Below are 21,944 nucleotides of genomic sequence, written 5' to 3'. Positions count from 1 at the left end.
AGATTTCCTCATCATTGCAAATCCCAATAGTCATAACAGCAATGCGATTTTGTGCCAAAAACAGGATGTTTACCATCAGGAAGCTGAGCTTCCTAACAAGGACAGCCAACAGGAAAATTATTTTTAACCTATAAAATCAGGGTTTCCAAGAATATTTCATAAACTGCCCTATATTATTTACCACACACTAGCTGGACACTGAAGAGTGATCTCCAGTATTCACCCGCTACAACACAATTACAAAAATTGCACGATGATGCTGGAAGTTAATCATCCCATAAATTTACACAATAACCGCATTTGCCTGAAACATCCCATAACCATCGAGAAACAAACTTTTTTTTGCGTGCTCATGCTGTTTCAATCAAACATTCAGCTTTCTTAATAGCTCAAAGGAAACAATCCAAGCAGGACATGAAATGCAATGCATGAAGTCAAGCAATCACAAAGCAAACAAAGCTCCCAAACCAGAATACAGCATTTCATGATTGCGTGCAATCGCAGATGGACTTCACATACAAACATACTCACAGGTTTACATTTCTATTTCACTCAGTTCTCATGCAGCGAACACTCACAGGAAGTAAAAACATGAAAACATTAAGCTTTCAAATTTTCCAGCACTTCTTCATTGTTGACAATAACCTAGTCAAGTTTTTCTCCTGCAGTATAAAATAAGTCCCTCCCATGCTGAACCCTCCAAATGACATAACTGTGCTTAAAAATGAAATAGCGACTTCAAAAGAAAAAAAAGTTTACCAGGGATCTTTGTAATGCGAGTTTGAGTACTGAATCAATGGGGTGCCATCAGGTTGCTGAATTTTTGGCATAATTTGCTTTGCCATATAAAATGATCATCAAGCTCATTTGTACTAAAAAGTACATCCAATTGAATAAATATTACATTAACTTAGTTTTTGTATCTATTTGAAGTGACATTTACTTCAAATTGCATCTCAATTAACTAAATGCTCCCATCCTCCTTAATTAAAACAATCTCATTTAATCTGAAATACAATGCAAACAAACTGAGTGTCAGCATGCTTTTCTAAAAATTACAATAACATACTGCTTTTGAAATGTGACAGTATTGCATTGCAGCTAATAAGAATTACACATTAGACTGCTTAAAAAAGGGAGGAAGGGATAAACCAGGAAATTACAGGCCAGTCGGTCTAACCTTGGTGGTGGGGAAGATACTAGAAAGAATTGTGAGGGACAGAATATATCTGCACTTGGAGAGACACAGGTTAATCTGGGATAGTCAGCATGGATTTGCTAAGGGAAGGTCGTGCTTGACAAATTGGATCTGATTTTTTGAGGAGATAGCCAGGAGTGCTGATGAGGGTAATGCTTTTGATGTGGTCTGCATGCACTTTAGCAAGGGGCTTTTGATAAGGTCCCTCAATAAGACTGGGCAAGAAAGTAAGAGCCCATGGGATCCAAGGCAAAGTGGCACGTTGGATCCAAAATTGGTTGAGAGGCAGGAAGCAGAGGGTGATGGTAGAGGGATGTTTCTGTGACTGGAAGTCTGTTTCCAGTGGGGTTCCGCAGGGCTCGGTGCTGGGCCCTTGCTGTTTGTGGTGTATACAAATGATTTGGACTTACATGTAGTGGGTATGATCAGGAAGTTCGCGGATGACACGAAAATTGGTAGGGTGTTAAATAGTAAGGAGAATAGCCATAAACTGCAGGAGGATATCAATGGACTGGTCTGGTGGGCAAAGCAGTGGCAAATGGAATTCAACACGGAAAAGTGAGAGGTAATGCACTTGGGGAGGGCTAACAAGGCAAAGGATTACACTATGAATAGTAAGATCCTGGAAAGTACGGAAGATCAGAGGGACCTTGGTGTGCATATCCACAGATCCCTGAAGGTAGCAGGGCAGGTAGATATGGTGGTTAAGAAGGCACATGGGATACTTGACTTTATTAGCCGAGGCACAGAATACAAGAGCAGGGGAGCCATGCTGGAACTGTATAAAACGCTGGTTAGGCCGCAACCGGAGTATTGCGTGCAGTTCTTGTCACCACATTCTTGGAAGGATGTGATTGCACTGGAGAGGGTGCAGAGAAGATTAACAGGATGCTGCCTGGGCTGGAGGGGCTGAGCTATGAGGAAATATTGATGGGCTGGGTTGTTTTCCTTGGAGCAACAAAGGTTGAGAGGGGGCCCGATAGAGGTGTTTAAGATTATGAGGGGCATTGATAGGATGGATAGGAAGGCACTTTTTCCATTAGTGGAGGGATCAATAGCATAGATTTAAGGTAAGAGATAGAAGGTGAAGAGGGGAGTTGAGGAGAAATTTTTTCACCCAGGGAGTGATGGGAATCTGGAATTCATTGTATGAAAGGGTGGTTGAATCAAAAACTCTTGTAACATTTAATAAGTATTTAGATATTCACTTGCATTTCTGTAGCCTCCAGGGCTATGGGCCAAGCGCTGGAAAACGGGATTAGTGTAGTCAGGTCTTTGTTGACCGGCACGGACATGATAGGCTGAATGGCTTCATTCTGTGCTGTAGACGTTGTTGCATCAACAGCCTGCACTCTGCTCGACAGGAAGCAAGTTTCCAACTCTGAATGGCTATAGTTTCATACAGCATGCAGAGACCATATTACCAGGGAGGGTGGGAAGTGTGAAGCGCATAGGAAAGAAAGGAAGTCATTCAGGAGGTCATTTTGGGTCATATTTGTATACATAGCCCTTTGGTTTTAAAGTGATCAGGTCAATATTGACTTAATGGAAGATATTGGATTTAAAATGGGCCGAGGAAAATAGAATATATATATTATGTCTTCTACTTGTAGGGGACTGCCTTAAGCACTGGAGTGACATTGTTTGCATTGATATGACAGCACTGAAATAGGGACGCCATGTGCACATCAAAACTTGTGCATCAGATTTTACAGTACATCAGAAATGCCTTTTCTTTTGAATCATGCCATATAAACACTTAAACAATTCAAAGAACTACATCTTATGCTTCCTCACTAATTGACCAAACTGCATTTGCTTACTAGCAAAGCTTCCTGTGATTCAGTTATAATTTCAACAACAAGAGTAAAGGGCCAGGACTTCTGAGGAGTGGCAATCACATTAGTAAGGGGGTGAGGGTAGCTGGTGGGGTGGGAAGGGTAGTCGGGGTTCAGGGCATAGTCAGGGGTGTTGGGAGAGTAGTCAGAAGGGCAGTGTGAGGGTCCCATGGGGAGTTCAGTACTATAGTTACCCAGGAGTTAGAAGTTGTTTCAATTCTTCTAACTTCTCCTGGATAACTACTCCTGGAACACAGTCGGAACCACACAAAGTCTCCAATTTAAATTGGAGTATCAGATGGTTCCCAGTGCAGGGTAATTGTCCATCAGAAGTTTGAAGTTCCTGGGTAATTCCTGTGCAGTCCTTGCATAGGTGCTTCCTTGGGAGGGCAGGTATCGAGTAGGAGGGAGTCCCCCAGTGCATCTCCATGGTACAAGCTCCCTGGAGGTCAGAAGTTATGGACCAAAATGTTTTTCAACAACAAACAGATAATTTAAATGATCTCCTCTTCAACAGTAGTGCAAGTAATAGCACACAATTGATTACTTAGGAAAGTTCTAGACAATTTGAACTTGATTTGTTCTCAGAACTTCCAAGTGGGTCTCACTCTGGAAAATTATTCCTTTTAAGACGGAACCCAACTTGCTCCAAATGCTTTCTTAATAAGAGGTAACTCTAAAAAAAAAAACTAGATTCCACAGCTGCAATATGAGAAATCCCTCTCTTCAACTATAAAAGCCATTGCAGTTACATACAAACTTTTAGCTCACAGGCTACTTTAAGGAAATGCCTTTTACGTAGTTGCAATACTATTGTCAAGTCAAATAACACTTTACAGACAAGTAAATGTTGGGATATCAAATGGGAAGTTAGCATCCCAAAGTGCAGGGAGAGTATTGGAGGTGTCCAAGAGGGGTTGTTAGTGTGATCCTAGTGATGGGTGCAAGCACGCACTTTTAGAAACTGCACCATCTGCTCACTCAACAAGCATTAATTGAGATGTTTTCTAAACACCAGCCTCATTAATTCAGAATTGAGAATTCACAAGCCTTACCTCTTTAGGAATGGAAATCAATCTATTTCTGTCCACATTAAAATTTGTCAGCTTCCGTAACTTTCCAATACTTCTTGGCAAACCCTTAAAAAAAACAATTTACAACTGTAATACAATACATCCAAAATCTATCCGATTCATAATGTTGTTCAAATATTAAGAAGGACTTTTCAAGTACAAGAGGCTCTTATTTCAATTTCCACCCAAGCATTGGAAGTACAATAAATGTTTAAGAAAAATAATTAGGGTTATAAAACAAATTATTTTCATTAAAATTTCCAATACACACATATATTCTTTTGGATATAAACACTTCCTTTCTCTCTTGATAATAGTGGCCACACCAGCTTGAGAATCTAAGTCTTTGCACATATCTTTCTGAACTAAATATTCAACAGTTTAAACAAGAATTAAAAGGGCACTTGATCCAAGTTATGTGAATTGCGGTACACATGATTATTTTACTCCACATCACCTCTTCACAACAGCCAAGTAGAATCATTGAAATTGAATTGTGCAGTTTTCTTAGTTTTAAAAATATATAATTCAAGTAAGAGCAGCACCCAAAACACCAAGTTGTATATCTGTCGCAAAGGTGTAGTTGTGATATTATCAATTTTGTAAAAAAGCTAATCTTTCTTTTTATTTGGACACAAGAAGCTTTAAAGATGGCTGCCGAAAGTCACCTGACCTTTTCCACTGCAATGTAACAGAAAGTTGATTGCAGGTAGGCATATCCAGACATATGAAGGCATTTGAAATTTAATTTGCTTTTCCGCCAAGGTAAACAAAAACTCTCCATGACTTCCCTGGAGGTGTGAATAGCTCATCTTTATCTCCTCAAACGTGGGAGAATGGAACCATTGAGACCATTAAAAGATTAATTACCTCAGTTAAAAAGACAATGGATGGGTCTATGCACCCCTGCCCCAAAAACCCAGGACTAACCCCATGCCGAATATGGAAGCATGTTCCGAAAGTTTGGGATAGCAGCCATTTTAGTTTTGGAACTGTATGAAGTCTGGCTGCAAACAGCCACTTTGCGTGCAGAACCATCTTCAACATCACGAGAGAGACTGCTTGAAACAGAAACTGCTTCTCAACAGGGACAGACTGAGGCAGGTTTCTGGAATATCAAACTACCAAGAGCCACCACCTGCAGTAAAAGTGAAACAGGAGCCTTCACTCACTCCCCAGGGCCTGTTTTGCTTGTTGAGTCGACTTGCAATGGCAAACTCCAACTCTTCAACTATAAAAGCCATTGCAGCTACATACAAACTCTTAGCTCACAGGCTACTTTAAGGAAATGCCTTTTACGTAGTTGCGATACTATTGTCAAGTCAAATAACACTTTACAGACAAGTAAATGTTGGGATATCAAATGGGAAGTTGACATCCCAAAGTGCAGGGAGAATATTGCAGGAAATATGGTGTGGAAAGTAGAGCTTTTTAATATTGAGAAACACAGAAATGGTCAGGTTAACAGGATCACTGGCCCTGAAAATAAAGTCAGCAATCACAAGTCACCTGCTCCCACCCAATGTGAGACTCACTGGTTTCATCATATCGCCTTACTTTTCCAAAACACAATGCACATGTGATGCCCTTCACTGCCCAAAACTTTAGATGTTCAAATGGTTAAATGAATACGATCTGATATGGCCTATGGAAGATCTGAAGGAAGGCCTCCACAGAGATTATACACAATAGTCACATTAAATGGCTCTATGTATTTGGAGTTTTCGTTTAATCGAACAACACACTCAAACAATTGGCTAAGTTCTTTTTCCTCATCCCACTAACCCCTCCTTTCCCTCGGAGTGCTGAGGGATGGGGAGTTGGGGGACATGAGCAATTACGTGCCGAATGTCTGTAAATGGATTACACAAAGCTTCTTGGGTCCTTATTGGGTGTCGGGTTCTGATCCACCCCAGTGTGCCCAGAAGCATAGCTCTTTTCGGCTCCATCAAATCATGGGGTTGCTCGGGACATGTCAATTAAATAGTATCTGAGTGTACAGCAAACCAGTCTGTTTCAGGTACTAGGTTATAGAATCTGCCACAGAACATAGGAAAAGGCTCAGTTCCACTTTCCAACATGGCAGCACACCAAAACATGGATACATGATGTGCCGCCTCTTACCCAGCCACCAAATAAATCCTTTCAACAGCTGTTCGGTCAAAACCCAGAATTTTCACATTGACTGTAGGACAGACATGCACCTTCAGAGGTAGAAGGATTAAGCAGGAAAACTTGTAATGGGGGCATCCACATTGATGTTCTAGATCTGGAACATCAAAGTGCAAAGCCACATATCAGGCTTACTTGTCACCAACTAACTAATCCACATCCTTATACAAGGGGCTTTGGCAGAGGGGGACATGCGTATTACAATGCTGACTCCCTTATCCAAGGTTTTGAGGAATTTGGTTTGGGCTGGAACCCTCCTTTCCCTGCAACTGCTTTACCACAAAACCACTTTATTGCTTTGTTTCTGGACCTCACACATGGTCCAATGGAAGTACTTCTGCTGCATTGCTCAAAGTTCCATACAATGAAGGGGAACGTCCAGTCACATTTTACACTGCACAAGATGGCAGTTCCACTATGTTGAATCTAAAGCTTTCACCCACCAGAATCCCCAAATATCAATATGAACGCCCAAAGGCGACAGACACCCCTTATATCTTTCAATCACTACATTCCATATCCTCTCCTGTGGTGCAAAACTGAACTCAGTCAGATACCATCGCCAACACTAATCACCCCTTTGTTAAAGTTGATGGAATGTGCGAGGCCCCTCTGGGAGTCTGCAAGCAAAGTACCATGTTGAGGAGTGCCAGAATTTTTTTAAACTGCCTGGAGTAGACCATTACTTATGATGCCATTGTAAAATCTGCCTCATTTCAAGACACTTTGAAAGATTATGGCCTGACTTTTTCCCTCGTCGAGCAGGCGCGATCAGCAAGCCCAGGAGAGGTTGGAAAACGGGCCCCGACCGCGATTTGACGCTGGCTGGCCAATTAACGGTCAGCCAGAGTGAAACCCACGCTGAAAAGCTCAGCGCTGCCAGGGTGGGGACGGGAAGAGGGCGGGTGATGACAGGCGTGGGTGAGCGCTTCCATTGAGCTCCCTGAAGGCAAACAGCTGCCTCAGGGAGCTGCAGACCTCCCAAATAATAAAACAAAACACAAAAAAGCTGCAAAAAATGTCCATGCAGCACAAACAAGCGCCTGAAAGCATACCTCAAAAAAAAAATGCTGTCCCCAGGTATTTCTTTTTATTTTATTTCCTAACTGAGATTTCATCCCAACCTTGGATGAAATTTCATCAAAAATGTAAAGGCCGCCTGGCCGATTGGCCGGTCCGCCAACCTTAGTGTTGGATGGGCCATGAAAAATCACTGACAATTGCGCCATTAATGGACTTAATTGCCTGCTTAATTGTCGGTGGGCACACTTCCAACAGCTGCATTCGCCCATCGAGCGAAATATCGCACGAGTGCGCGATGACATCAGGACGCTCACCCAACGTCATCTTGCATGACTACTATTACTTACATTTATGATATTAGGTCATTACACGTTTTACTATCTGAGTTACTTATTATTGGTTATGAGGGGAATCTGAGTGTTACCATCATTACTATTAATCAGCAAGGCAATTTCAATGAGTTAGCGTTAGTTACAGGTAGAATCAAAGTTCCTTCCACTTCTTTTGCTGACAGGGTTAATGCAACAGATGAAATATATTTAGGTTTTCAAAAGGCCTTAGATAATGCAGACTCATGACTAAGAGCATGTGAAATCAGGGGAGAAGAAGCAGAATGAATAGCAAGCTGCCGACAAAACAAAACAAAGGAAAGAGTAGGGGTTAAGCGAAGCTATTTAGACTAGCAATAGGTGGGTGTGTTCCACAGTCATCAACGCTGAGGCCACAATTTTTCACAATTTATATAAACAATTTGGACTCGGGAGTCAGATAAGCAATTTCAAAATTTGCAAACTCCCTGTCCACAAAAATCACGTCAAGTCCAACCTGGCCAAAACATCAGTCTACTCTCGATCAGTAAAGTGATGGAAGATATCACCAACAGTGCTATCAAGCGGCACTTACTGAGCAATAACCCGCTCACTGACGCTCAGTTTGGTTTCCGCCAGGGCCACTCAGCTCCTGACCTTATTACATCCTTGGTCTAACATGGACAAAAGAGCTGAACTCTGGAGGTGAGGTGAAAGTGACTGCCCTTGACATCAAGGCCACATTTGACCGAGTGTGGCATCAAGTAGCTCTTGCAAAACTGGAGTCAATGGGAATCAGGGGGGAAACTCCCCTTTGGCTGGAGTCATTTCTAGCATAAAGGGAGATTGTTATGGTTGTTGGAGGTCAATCATATCAGCTCCAAGACACTGCTTCAGGGGTTCTCAGGGTAGTGTCCTCGGCCCTACCATTTCAGCTGCTTCATAAATGACCTTCTTTCCATCACAAGATCAAAAGTGGGGATTGCACCAGAAACTGAACTGGACCAGCCATATAAATACTGTGGCTACAAGGGCAGGTCAGAGGCTAGGAATCGTGCAACAAGTAACTCACCTCCTGACTCCCCAAAGCCTGATCACCATCTACAAGGCACAAGTCAGGAGTGTGATGGAATACTCTCCACTTGCCTGGATGAATGCAACTTCAACAATACTCAAGAAGCTTGACACCATCCAGGTCAAAGCAGCCCCCTTGACTGGCACCCTATCCACCACCTTAAACATTCACTTCCTCCACCACCAACTCACAGTAGCAGCAGTCTGAACCATCTACAAGATGCATTTCAAAAACTCACCAAGGCTCCTTCGATACCACCTTCCAAACCTGCGACCTCTATCACCTAGAAGGACAAGGGCAGCAGACACATGGGGGACACCACCATCTGCAAGTTCCCCTCCACACCACTCACCATCCTGACTTGGAAATATATTGCCATACCTTCACTGTCAGTGAGTCAAAATCCTGGAAGTCCCTCCCTAACAGCACCTGTACCTACATCACATGGACTACAGGGGTTCAAGGCGGTGGCTCACCACCACCTTCTCAAGGGCAATTAGAGCTGGGTAATAAATGCTGGGTCTAGCCAGCAATGCCCACATCCATGAATGAATAAAAAGACAGCACCAACCTGGGAGGTATAGTTAATACAAAGAAAAATGTGATAAAATACAAGAAGGTATTAATAAACTTGCAGAATGGATGTCTAATTGGCAAATAAATTTCAATATAAGAAAGTGCGAGGTAGTGCATTTTCATACGAAGAATCAGGAGGCCACACACCAGTTAGATAGTAAGTGTCCAAATGGGATAGAGGAGCAAAGGGACCTATGGTACAGATGCACAAATCACTAAAGTTAGTGACGCAAGTTAATAAGGCCATAAAAAAAAAACAAAGCACTGGAGTTAATTTATACAGCAAATGATTTGAAATCAAATAAGTTATGTTAAACTTGAATAAAATCTGGGTGAGACCAAACTTGAAGTGACTGTACACAATTTTGGTCTTCATGCTATAAAAGAATATAGAAGTATTAGAGAAGATACAAAAAATATTCACCAGAACGGAGAGGAGATATTTATCAGGAATGCCAAAAGGACTAGGGCTCTTTCACTAAGAAAAGAGAAGGCTGAGGGGTGATCAGATTAAGACAGTGAAAAGGGATTGATAGGGTAGATAAGAGAAAATGCTTCCGCTTGGGGGACAGTCCAAAACTGGAGGTCATAAATGTAATAGAGCCACTAATAAATCCACTAGGGAATTCAGGGAAAAAATTCTGCACTCAAAGAGTGGCAAGACTGTAAAAGACACCAACACAAGGAATAGTCGAGGAAAATAGCATAGATGTGCTTTAAGGGAAAGCTAGATAAGCATGAGGAATAAATGAATAGAAGGTTATGCTGATAGGATCAGATAAGGTAGAGTGAGAAGTCACATTTAGAGAAGAAACAGCAGCACAGACCAGTTGGGCTGAATGGCCTGTTTCAGTGCCATAAATGAGATGTTGCAAAGCCCCATTACACTGACAACATTCCCAGTGTCATTTTGCCTCAACTGAACTGGGGAGTAGACACAGGTTCACAGGCAGTTTATTCTGCAGTAACTGATGCAGGTGTAGCAATAAATATTACAAGGAAATACTGACCACCAGCTGATTTTCTGTGAGCACAAGCTCCGTAAGGTTTCCACACTCGCCAATAGCTTCTGTCAACTGGACCAAACGGTTTTGATCAAGCTTCAGAATGGAAAGATGTTTTAGTCTTCCTACAGGAAGGCAAGAGGGAGAAATAAGAAAGGAAACTTTTGCATGATGATTTATTAAGCAGTTATTTTGCATATAAATTTGTTTTGAAATCTCATTTCTCAGGGAAGGCGACGAAAGAGGTTATATTTAGATATGTCAGATGTGCTTAGATGGCAACCCCCCCCCCCAGGAATGGTTAAGATTTATAAACTTTTAACCATGTGATAAAGTATTTAGCTAAAATCTTTTGGACTCAGATCAATAGAGACATTAATTTGGTTCTAATTGCTGTTGTGCAAATAATGTTATGATCTTAGCTAATTAAAGAGACAAGCAGTTTGTCTTGGGCTTATACCTGTTAGCAGAGGTTTTCAATCACTGTTAATGTCTACATCAAGCAACTTGGTGTCAGCTTAATTGGATAATGGAAATTTCATGTAGGAGCAACCTCCTTGTAGACAATGAGGAGAAGGAGGGAGAAAGTCCATCCAGGTTTTCCAGGTTTCTAAGAATAAAATTCACTCTCTGGTGTTTTCTTTCTAAACCATTCCTATTGAATGTGAACTGCTCCTAGGCATGTCCTGAAATGGCTACCAGAGCATGAACCCACATTCCTCAAGTATGTGTTACAATGGAATGGAAGAAAAACTTTCAATATGTTAATTACTTATTATTTATGGTAAAGCAACCAAGGAAACGAGAAATCAAAGCTAAGTAAAGCTGACAGATATGCAGCAGACAAAAATCAACAATATATTTCCAAGCTGAGTTTGGAGGGAATCAGCTTTCTTACCAAGTTTAAAACACCTAAAGAGATATCATCATAAGAGCATAAGAAATAGGGGGAGTAGGCCATTCGGCCCTTCACCTTGCCTGCAGTGGGGCTCACTCACAGTTCTACTGCAGACAGGCATTTCACCCCGACTCCCTTGTAGATCAAAAATCTGTCTAACTCAAACTTGGAGTAAATTCAATGACCCAGCCTCCACTGCTCTCCGAGGTAGAGACTTCCAAAGATTAACAACCCTCAAGAGAAGAAACTTTTCCTCATTTCCCTCTTAAATTGGAGATCCCTTATTTTGAAATTGTGCTGCCTAGCTCTAGATTCCCACAAGGGGTCACATCCTCTCAGCATCTACCATGTTAAGCCCCGTCAATGTTATATGTTTCAATAAGACCGCCGCAAGTCAACTGCAGATTTACATTATACACCACCCAGATTTGGTTTAATTGCCAAGTGATGTAAATCACCATTCCCTAATTGAAGCTCAAAGTTTTATTTCTACGCCACTTCATATTAAGGTACCATATCTGAAGGTGGGGCTATCTCTGAAGGGATTGAAGGCAAAATACTTACTCCCATATTTGATACAATTATCTTTAGTTGCACTGGAGCGTTGTAATCAAAATTCAGGATTGGACTACACATTATAATGAGAGCTGCCAAGAGGCTCACAGTGCACGTCACTCAAGCAAGTTTTCTCAAGACTGAAGATCCACCCTCTAAAAAGCTGAAGGCAAAGCTTATGATGAAAAATTTACAGTTTCGTGCTAGCATCTTTCCGTTTCTGTAAAGCTCAATGAATAGGAAACCAACCGTGCATGTTCCTCAATGTGTTACCAAACAGTGAAAGAGGCATGGTTTTTTTTCAGCACAGGAAGAGGCCATTCAGCTCACCATGCCTGCAATGGGACTCTCACACAGCTCTACTGCAGATGGGCATTTCACAGAAGTGCTTATATGCTTTGCTGTTCTCACCAGGTTGTCTCTTCTGCAATGTCTCAAAAATCTAGTTTCACCTCAGGGCAAACCATTAAAAAATAAAATTCGTCGGCGGGGGTGGGGGTGGGAGTGAAGGGAGGAGTTTTCAAAATTCCTGAGCGCGCTCATATTCTCCATAGGCCATATTTTGTTAATTGATAGATCTACAAATGCAAGGAAATCTATCCCAGAGAAATTAACTGGGTCATGCACATAGTCCTCCCATACATACCGCACCAATTTCACAAACTTGAACCTACCAATTCCATTTGGTAAAACCTCCAATTGATTCTGTGAAGCCAGCAGATCAGTGAGCAAACCAAGTCCACTAATCTCTTCCGGGAGTTTCTCCAGTTTATTTTCTGACACATCCAAACACAGCAAGTTCTTCAGATTTCCAATTTCCTGTTTTAATTAAAAAGAAAACAGAACTCGTGTCCTTACATGAAAGTCTAGTGGTAAAGCCTGCACTGCTGAGAAGGGGCAGTTTCCCTCCTGCTGATTTCAAACACTTTTTCTCTTTAAACAAAAAGCTTCTGTATTTGTCATCAGCCATTTCCAAAAATCCAAAGTGGAAAGTGAGTCCTTAAATCGAGATTTGTGTTAGCTTAGCATCCAAGAGATTAAGCTAATGAAAAGTGAAAAGGAATGTTCAGCTAACTAAATATTAAAAAATTAGCATGTCTCAATTTCATTTGAAAACACAAATTTAAGTTTGCATCTAAAATCCGCCTGCACATTTGGTGAAAAATTACTTCAAAGCTTCTTCGGCTATTGGACTAGAACTCATCCATCAACGTTTACCCAACAAGAACTAAATCTAAGGGAAAAATATGTATTACAAATATTGTTTGCGTGCACTTCCCACCTATACCACTGGGCTTCCTGTTATTTATGTTTGCGCTTTGCGTGTTAATATGTTTTTTTAAGTAACAAATGTCTGTGCCATATTTCAAATCGAAAATGCCTACCTAAAGTCAGCAGTCTGACTGTGCAATATCACCACTGGCTTTTCACAATTCCCTCAAAAAGCTTAACATTTTTCTCCACCAACATTTACCATGGGACCGACAGAGCTTGTCATATGGACTGTACAAACACAACTGCTTGTATGAGCAGCTCCCTGAACACACTATACCAGCTTGACTGAGAACTTGATTGATCAGCTTAACTTCCATATGGGAAGTATTAAACAGCACATGAATGTTTTTATTTATTTAGCACTTTTTAAAAAATGCAACAATGCTCACATCTTTCTAATTGTTGCTTCATTTCAAAATGGCTCCCCTGCAGTGTCTTTTGGACTCCAGCCATTGGTTATGTCCTTTCTCAAGACTATTGACTGTTCACTTCCTTTCCTATTCTACACGGCACCCAAATATCTAGCTTTTGAAAACAAAATATTTCAACAAAATGTAAATTCACCTTTCTAACTCCTAAAGTTTTGGAGAACTCATTTCACTTACGTCCCTGGGAGGTGGCAATACTCCTCCAGCACTCACATTGGCTTCCACCACCTTTGGTGGCGGTACACCATGAAACCCAGCACTTTCTATTCAATCCCCAGAATAGCCTAAATTCCGATCATTCCCTCCTATCTCAGCAATCAGCTGAAATCCACCCAATGACTCGTATATAAACAGGTGCCTCTGATCCAGACCACATCTTCGCGCTCCTGCAATGACCCTCGTGACATCCAGGCATACATTATACTGCAGCATTCATCCAGGCCCAGCCCCCTGTGAAATGAGCAGCAATTTTCATTTTAGTGCTTGCCCCAACTACTTAGGAACTTCTGCACTTCCTCCCCTTCCCCCCAATAAAAGAACAGAACCCGTTTCTAGAACTCCCAACCCTCTAAATCAGCTATCTTTTACTCCCATCTGCATGCCACAGGATTTTTATTTGGAAATTCCTTTCCCCACTACTGCTCACAGCCTTCCCAATGCTTCTCCTGCCCATTTCCACAAACAGTGCCCCCCCTCCCTTCCACAGAACAATATTTACATATTTGGCCCCACCTCCCACACCAGTGCCTTAATAGTCCCTCTCTCCACTTCCATGGCAACCATCCCACCTTCGGTGGGCATGGAGGGATCCCAAAACGCCAACAGTCTTCTAGATTTCTGTACTAACTCACTCGTCCATTATTTCCATTGTTACTTTGTCTATACACAAGCCCTGGCTTTCTATAGGATAATGGTTTTCTTTCAGAAATCAGGAGAGAGGTTCCTGATTGGTGGATTGAGGGGGCGGTGGCTGTTATGATATCACCCAGACAGACAAGTTTGAAAACCTTTAATAAGTCTATTCAACAGCTAGGTGATACTTGTGAATGCAATGAATAGACTACTTTATGCTGATACAGTATAATGCCTTGAGAGAGGAAAACAATTGTCTCTCCGACCTTGAAATGCATGCCTACTTATGGCTGAGGCAAGCATGGAAAGACTCATAGTAATGCTTGCTTACTCTCCCGTCTAAAAGGAAAGCACAGAATTCCCAAGGTAAAAATGAGGGGGCAAAAATAATCACAAACTTAATTATGAACCATACAAGTCTCAATCATTCAGCATCAAGCTTCCCTAAGCTTGGAATAGGTAAAGCAATACTTGAGGTTCTTATGGCAAAACGTCAGAAATATGGCAGCTTTTCAGCCTTAGCATTCTTCAAACGGAAGTACAGCTGGGTAATAAATCAAAGGCTTGAATAAACTACACTTAAAAGTAGAAGGACCAAGGTTGTAATTAACTGAACTATAGCAAAGAAACAATACCTGAAAAAAAAATCAAAAGACCAAGAATAGGGCAATTCCTATCAACAAGCACAATTAAAGCATTGAAGGAAAGACAGTAATTGCAGAACAAGCCTACCACAGGCAATTCCACTAGTTGGTTCCCATCCAGCCACAAATCCTTAAGGTTTGAAAGTGATCCTGTAGTTTCTGGCTGCAAATAAGAAAATTAAAAATTCACTAATCGTTGCTACACAACTGTGAAAATTGTGTTGCTCACTTCACATGAAAAACATTCAGAATTTTTTAAAAACTTAAAATATTGCACAATATTTTTGAAAACATTATTCACCCTCTCAGTTTTTGCCAAATACTCACAGTAGATTTTAATTATTGAAGTGACAATTGAGGGCAAATTGACTTTCACATTTAAGGTCTGGATGGGCTCTGAGTGCAGCTGAAACACAGCACTGGGGCACAGACTGAAGAACAACACAAAACTGGAGTCTCATCTGAGGCCATGTTGATGGTAGTGATGACATTTAACATTTGAATTTTTCACAATATGCTTTTAAGGAAGCAGTAAACAAATACCAACACGACTGTTATGGCGGGGAAAGAGGCTAGTCCCTAAAAATGGTTGAACTGGGGAAGCTGCTTTCTGAAGGGATATAACAGACATGTGAAGAATAGTAGCCATCTCTCATCCAATTACTTCACACTTGATGTAAATGAAGAAATAAGTTGTTCAGGTAACACACAAACAATCCATTCAACAACTTAAGAGATTGTTTGTGTGTTACCTGAAAGTCCTGATATTCTGAAAGTCAATTTGCAAAGAAGAGCAACAACCTTTGTGGAGTATTCTTTTTTAACATTGGTTTTGATGGAATTCAGAGAATGTTTAATTCAGTTAGTTTATGAATTCTACTCAGAATTAGCCCACTGGAATAAAGGATTGTTTCACAAATGTTCTGAAAGAAATAGCAGGTATTTGAACCTGCCCAACGAAAAATTATCCTTGTGATCAGAACAAGAAAATTGTTTCACTGAATGCGGAACATCCTAAAAGGCTGCAGAAAGTCTACATTAGTGCTCTTACTGAAGTCTAAGCTGTAGTTACTATTACCTAAGCTTCAAGGCAGCAAACACTTCTACACAGAAATTTCCGATGCGGCAGACAAAGCAGTAGGATATCAGTGTTGTGTTTTTAGGTTTCACTCTGATACTTTTTTTGTGCTCAGTGTCAAGGGTGACTCATGTAGGTGAATTCTCACTTCTCCATGAATGAAAAGTGTGACCTCTCTCACACACTTTCCAGCACAGTAGCATCGTCCAGGGCTCAAACCGAATCTTCGTTATTGTACTTAGCTTACTGGATATAAAAGTCCTCCTGTGATCTTCCAGGTTTTGCATAGTAGAAAAACAAGCACCAGCAATTTAGATGATAAATGAGAGGTCAGGTTTATTAAGAATTACAAATGAGTAGCAGCTTGCACAGTTTTTTTTCCAAAAATAGATCAATTACCTTCTCCCAATTCACTTCCTCCCACTTACAGCAAAAAAGATTCAACATTTTGCTAACTCTACTGATAACTCTAAACTTGGTCCACCCTGTCGCTCTTACGTGTCTGTAATCGCAGACAGCCATTGGGCTACTCCGACAGAAGTTATGGTACAATGAATTATACATTGCAAATTGCTGAGTTAATATTTTCCGTAAGGTTTTCCATCCTGCTGTAGTTGCAATCTCTGGCCACAAAGTGGTTCTGTGGAATAAGTTAAACTTCCCTCAACTCCATTGTCATCTTGATTATCTCTTTCTCCACATCTCACATATAATAGTCATTCTCAACTGACTGCCCCCATCATGTCACTGCCAGTAAGGCAGTGCCAGTCAGAAGCAGTAATGCAATACTTGATGCTTCCAGTTCTTCGTCACAATGCACCTCAGCCTCAATTGTGCCCTCCAAATTTTTCCAGCTCTTTAGCAAATGTGTACATTCTTACATTTGGAGTGCTAATAATGTTTAGCAAAGATACTTCAGTTAAATTGAATTTGAAAGTACTGAAGAGAATACTCAGGTCAGAAATTATTTAATTAGCTTTTTTTCCCCAAAAGGAAAGCAAAGCAGGGCATTTCTTTATTGTGCCTTTTTACTTGGCATTAAACAGATATACATCTGCTCAAATGGGATGTTAAGTTCGGATGTGTCTTTGATTTTCTTTTCTCTCTCACTCCAAAACTTCAACAGCCACTGAAATGATCTTATCCCTGTGTGGCATCAGGGGTTGTGGTATGTGGCACCTTGTCACTGTCATACAAGGGAAAGCACGTCAGAGTAAAAACAGAAGTGCTGGAAAAACTCAGGAGGTCTGGCAAAATCTGTGGAGAGAGAAACAATTTGAGTCCAACATGGCTCTTCTTTGGTTCCAAAGAAGAGTCATATTGGACTCGAAACATTAACTCTGTTTCTCTCTCAGCAGAATTGTTATGTGCTATTTGTATTTATTATAATTGCGATCCAGCTTTGAGCAAATGTTGGTAGACTAAATATGGCTCAAGGCCTGACTATATTTCTATTGGCATTGGAGACCTCAGAAGGAAAAATTGGTCTGCACAAACTCTCAACATCATTTATTGAAGTGAAGCAGAATAAGATTTTGCCAAGCTTGGCAATCATAATAGCAGCAGCCTCTGTGCCAACAGATGTTGAGAAATATTGAAAGAAAGTGGGCACCTCTCCCTCCCCACTGCACTCAAGAAATGCAAGGACCAATCACAAAAGGCAGGTCTATACAGAGGAAAGATTTCAAAGATAAAAGTGACAGGTTTATAGTCTACTTTAATGAGCTCTTTGAGAACTTTTTTTAAACTGTTAATCATATATTAAATTTAGTCGCTAAATTTCTAGGTCAAGATTTTGATAAGGAAGATGGAGCTGGCACTTTCCATTGCTGCCTCCATTCCTAGAAGGTGGCCACAGAGCAACAAAATGTATTCGCCCACACATGGGCAGTCATGTGTAAAGCAGGTTGAAATAAGAGAATTCGGCCTCTGTCATGTTTCATGCCATTAGCTCCATTTCAACATGGGGCGCAAAGAGTACATGTCAGGTCCTAGCTTCCAGCACTAAAAATTCAGTGGAGGGGGACCCAGAGTTCTGTATGTAAACTCTTTCAGGGCATGGCATGCACAAGACGAACAGAACCAATATTTTTTTTTATAAAAATGCTTTTACCCAATTTTTCAGACAACTTGTTGGTAGCCTTCTAACATACTGCAACAAGCCTGGTTTCCAGACCTGGTTCAGCTCAAAACCCTGACAGAGGCTAGGCAGTCCACCGCATTTTGATAATGACCCGGGGCTCTAAACGTCACCGAGGTCAACAGGGATCTCCATGGCCCAGTGGAGGGTGGTGAAGGGGGAGAAAGAGTTCCATTCCTACAAAGCAGTTGGCTATCAGCATTGTGCTTTGAGGTTTTCCTCTGATACCTGTCTTGTGCTCAGTGTCAATGGCGACTCACATAGGTGATTCTCACTTCTTTATGAATGAAAAGTGTGCCCTTACACATAGACACTTTCTAGTGCAGTAGCAACGTCCAGGGCTCAAATTGAATCCTTGTTATAGTAGTTAGCTTACTGGATATATAAGTCCTCCTGTAATCGTTCAGATTTTGTACAGTTTGAGAAACAAACACCAGCAATTTAGATAATAAACTTGTTCTCTCGTTTATAAAGAAAGCCTAGGGCATAGAGTCAGTGTCTCAGAAGCAATCTATCCTGCAGAAGATATTGGAACAAAATGTGTAAGCTTTTTAATTTTTTCTTAAAGCAGTTTTACGTTATTTTGTTCTAGAATGTTAAGTTCGAAAAACAAACAAGCAATTTGCTTCGGTCAAGTCATTCTTTGCTATCTTGTCCTACTGGTTAAACTTTTCTTGGAGTTCATATGAAGTCAACATATTCGATTGGCTCAAATCACTATCCATGAAGTTACCATGCCATTTTATTTGCTCCACTGGTCTCTGTTTGACGCAAGACTTTGAATTATATACTCACATTTCACTCATTCCAGCCATCTGGAATATTGTTTGAGCCACAGGTATCCATCAAATAATGCACACACTCTATCCTTTCTATATTTGTCCTTTACTGTCCTACCAATAAATACATTCAAATCTCAACAACATATTATATCTAACTAATAGAAAATGATAAATAAAACCAGAAAAGGGAAAGTCAGTGAGTGAAACAGTTTATTTAGTGAACCTTTCATACTGTTCATTTTATGTTCCCTCAGGCAATGGCATCATACCAAAAGCACTGCCTAAAATGGATAAATGTGCATCAACATACTGATAGCAAAATCATCTTGGGCAGGATTTTGCCCTTGGTGGGAGTGCTTTGGGGGGTCGGGGGGGCAGGGGCAGTCGGGAAGACGGCCGCCCACGATTGGCTCCGCACTGCAATTTCACGCTGGCGGGCCAATTAAGGCCCACCCAGCATGGAACACGAGTGGCAGCACTGAGCACTGCCTGTGCGGACGGGGGGGGGAGGAGGGCGAGTGGGCCTTGCGTGAACTTAGCGCATGCGTGCAAGTGAGCGCTACATAATCTCCCTGAGGCACGGAATTGCCTCAGGGAGATGAAGCGCTGTTTAAAACAAAATAAAGGAAATAAAATTGTCATAAAACATGTCCCCTCTGTCACATGAGCTGGGACATGTCTTTAATTCAAAAATAAAATTTTTATTTGATGTTAATTGGCTTTAGGAAACCTCAACCCGCCCGTGAATGAGGTTTCCTAAAAAACGTAAAGGCCGCTTGGTCTTTTCGCCTGCCCGCCAAACATTAGGTTGGACGGGCAGAGTTAATCTGACTTTAATTGGTTTCTTAATGGCCTTAATAGGCCTTTTAACTGTCGGTGGATGTGCAGCCGACTCTGGCGCTCGCCCGCCGAACAAAATATCACGAGACTGCTCGAATGACGCTCACCCGACATCACTGTGCATCATTTTACGCTCGGGCGTGCCGGGCGCACGCCCGCAGGCTGAGCGTAATATTCTGCCCCTTGAAAAAGTATCTAAAACTGGTATCAAGGTGTATTAGTGTAGGGTACAGGATTTTTTTGGTTCGTTTAAATGTCATGAACTTCTGGCTCTTTGGCTAATGAAAAGCCCAGACTGTAAGTTAATCACAAACAACAGACTTTTGTATTCAGACTTCTGAAAACAGAAGATGATGAACTGGAACAGCAAGTCATAGACTTTTGTCTACTGCTCAGGAAAAGGACAGAAGACAAGACAAAGGACAGCAAGAATCATGAATTGGACAATACAAACAAAAAAAAAGCTCAAGCCAGTTTTACTTCAAAGCTCTATACAAAGGCAACGAACTTTGCAATTGGGAAGAGAGGCCACATGAAGGCGACAAGGAAGAATCAATTTGGGAAACACTGTCAGGCTCTCCTCCATGAGGTCTGGTCAACCTGCCTTCTGAACAGTGTTCCCAGTTGTCAGAATGACAAAGCTTTGTCGATTGTTGTTGTTCGGCAATCAAATAAAGTGTTTCATGATCTTGGTACAGTTTCTCTGTTGTACTCAAAGTTACAACTGGTACTAGGGTTATTTCTTTAAATCTAGGCACAAATTATTATAACGACAATTTTAAAATGGACACTGTAAGCCCCTCCAAAAGCAAAAGTGAAAAAGCCTCCTGTCGCCCATTCGGAAGACCAAAGCCTGTGTCTTGGTTCCCCACCACAAAGCTTGAATCAATATAAGCTTCCAAACCCATATCTTCATCATCATTAAGACTGCCTGTTGTCACCTCCTTAACATCGCTCAACTCTGCCTCTGTCTCAGTTCATCAGCTGCTGAAACCCTCATCCATGTCTTTGTTACCTCTAGACTTGACTATTCCAACACACTCCTGGCCTGTCTCCCATCTTCCACCTTCCGTAAGCTTGAGGTGATCCTAAACCCAGCTGCCCATGTCCCAACTCGCACCAAATCTTGCTCGCCCTACACCCCAGTGCTTGCTGACCTACGTTGACTCCCAGTTAAGCAACACTTTAGTTTCAAAATTTTCATCCTTGTTTTCAAATCCCAAGAGGGCTTTGCCCCTCCCTATCTGTGTCATCTTTTCAAGCCTTCCAATCCTGAAAGATATCTGCTCTCCTACACTTCAGGCTCTTGAGCATCTCTGATTTTATCACTCCGCCACTGGCAGCCATGCCTTCAGCTGTTGAGGTCCCAAGCTCTGCAATTCCCTCGCTAACCTATCTTTCTTCAAGAGGCTCCTTAAAACGCAGCTGCCCTAATATCTCTATGTGGCTCATTGACAAATTTTGTTTGCTAACACTCCCTATGAAGTGCCTTGCGACATTCTACGATACTGAAGGTGCGATATAAATACAAGTTGTTGTGGTTCTGCCATTCCCATTTTAATCATTTTAAAAAGACTGATTAGTCAGCTTCTTTCAACTAAAAGTCTCATCAACAGCAGTATACAGCACTCTGTGGCTATGCTGAAATTAATTACAGATGTCTAACATCCAACTTCACTATGGTGCAGTGAACATGTAGCTCCCACACACAGTTGGTTATGAAAATAGCACAAGAAACACACTAAGTAACCAAAGGCTCAACACCACTAAAATGTAGCTCACCCAGGAGTACACAGTGCATCTTTGATATTTAATGTTGCTCTGACTCATTTTTTGGGTTGCAACGTTATTTCTTTATTTATGATGCTTAAAAATACACCCCTCATTATGCTTCAGACTTCAGATGATTTTTGCAACAGCATTTTAATAAACATTCACACGCAAGCTCATTAACCACTGCGCCACCCCCACACCCTCCCATAAACCCAAATTATTTATTTGCTTTGACCTCAGTCAGCCATTCATTATAAATTGCACTTGTCCACAGATTTGTCATGGGGTTTGCACAGCCAGTTGCAGTCAATGGGACAGTCAAACAACTAGGTGACCTATACAGGGCATCTGTGATCTGAATGGAAAGGGCAAGCAACCATGTATCTCCTTAATCAATCAGACTGAAGAACTG

The 21,944-nt window shown here is 41.3% G+C and overlaps 1 protein-coding gene and 1 long non-coding RNA gene across 3 annotated transcripts in view; one reads left to right on the top strand and one right to left on the bottom strand.

Annotated features, from left to right (window-relative positions):
• The window catches only part of LOC144680686 (uncharacterized), a 462,270-nt gene that overhangs the window by 275,617 nt on the left and 164,709 nt on the right, over positions 1-21,944 (top strand). The window lies entirely within an intron of this gene.
• Positions 1-21,944, bottom strand: part of lrrc1 (leucine rich repeat containing 1) — a 155,517-nt gene that overhangs the window by 38,796 nt on the left and 94,777 nt on the right. For both annotated transcript variants that reach the window (XM_078541931.1, XM_078541932.1), the window contains exons 7-10: positions 15,008-15,082; positions 12,395-12,539; positions 10,274-10,392; positions 4,092-4,175 (exon numbers count right to left, since the gene is read on the bottom strand). In XM_078541931.1, coding sequence (XP_078398057.1) covers positions 4,092-4,175; positions 10,274-10,392; positions 12,395-12,539; positions 15,008-15,082 — 423 coding nt within the window. The remainder of the gene's footprint in view (positions 1-4,091; positions 4,176-10,273; positions 10,393-12,394; positions 12,540-15,007; positions 15,083-21,944) is intronic.

The sequence above is a fragment of the Cetorhinus maximus genome, chromosome 5 (genome assembly GCF_964194155.1).
Source record: "Cetorhinus maximus chromosome 5, sCetMax3.hap1.1, whole genome shotgun sequence".
NCBI classification, from domain to species: Eukaryota; Metazoa; Chordata; class Chondrichthyes; order Lamniformes; family Cetorhinidae; genus Cetorhinus; species Cetorhinus maximus.
The sequence above is the reverse complement of the archived record's forward strand: the minus strand, read 5'-3'. Positions and strand labels throughout refer to the sequence as shown.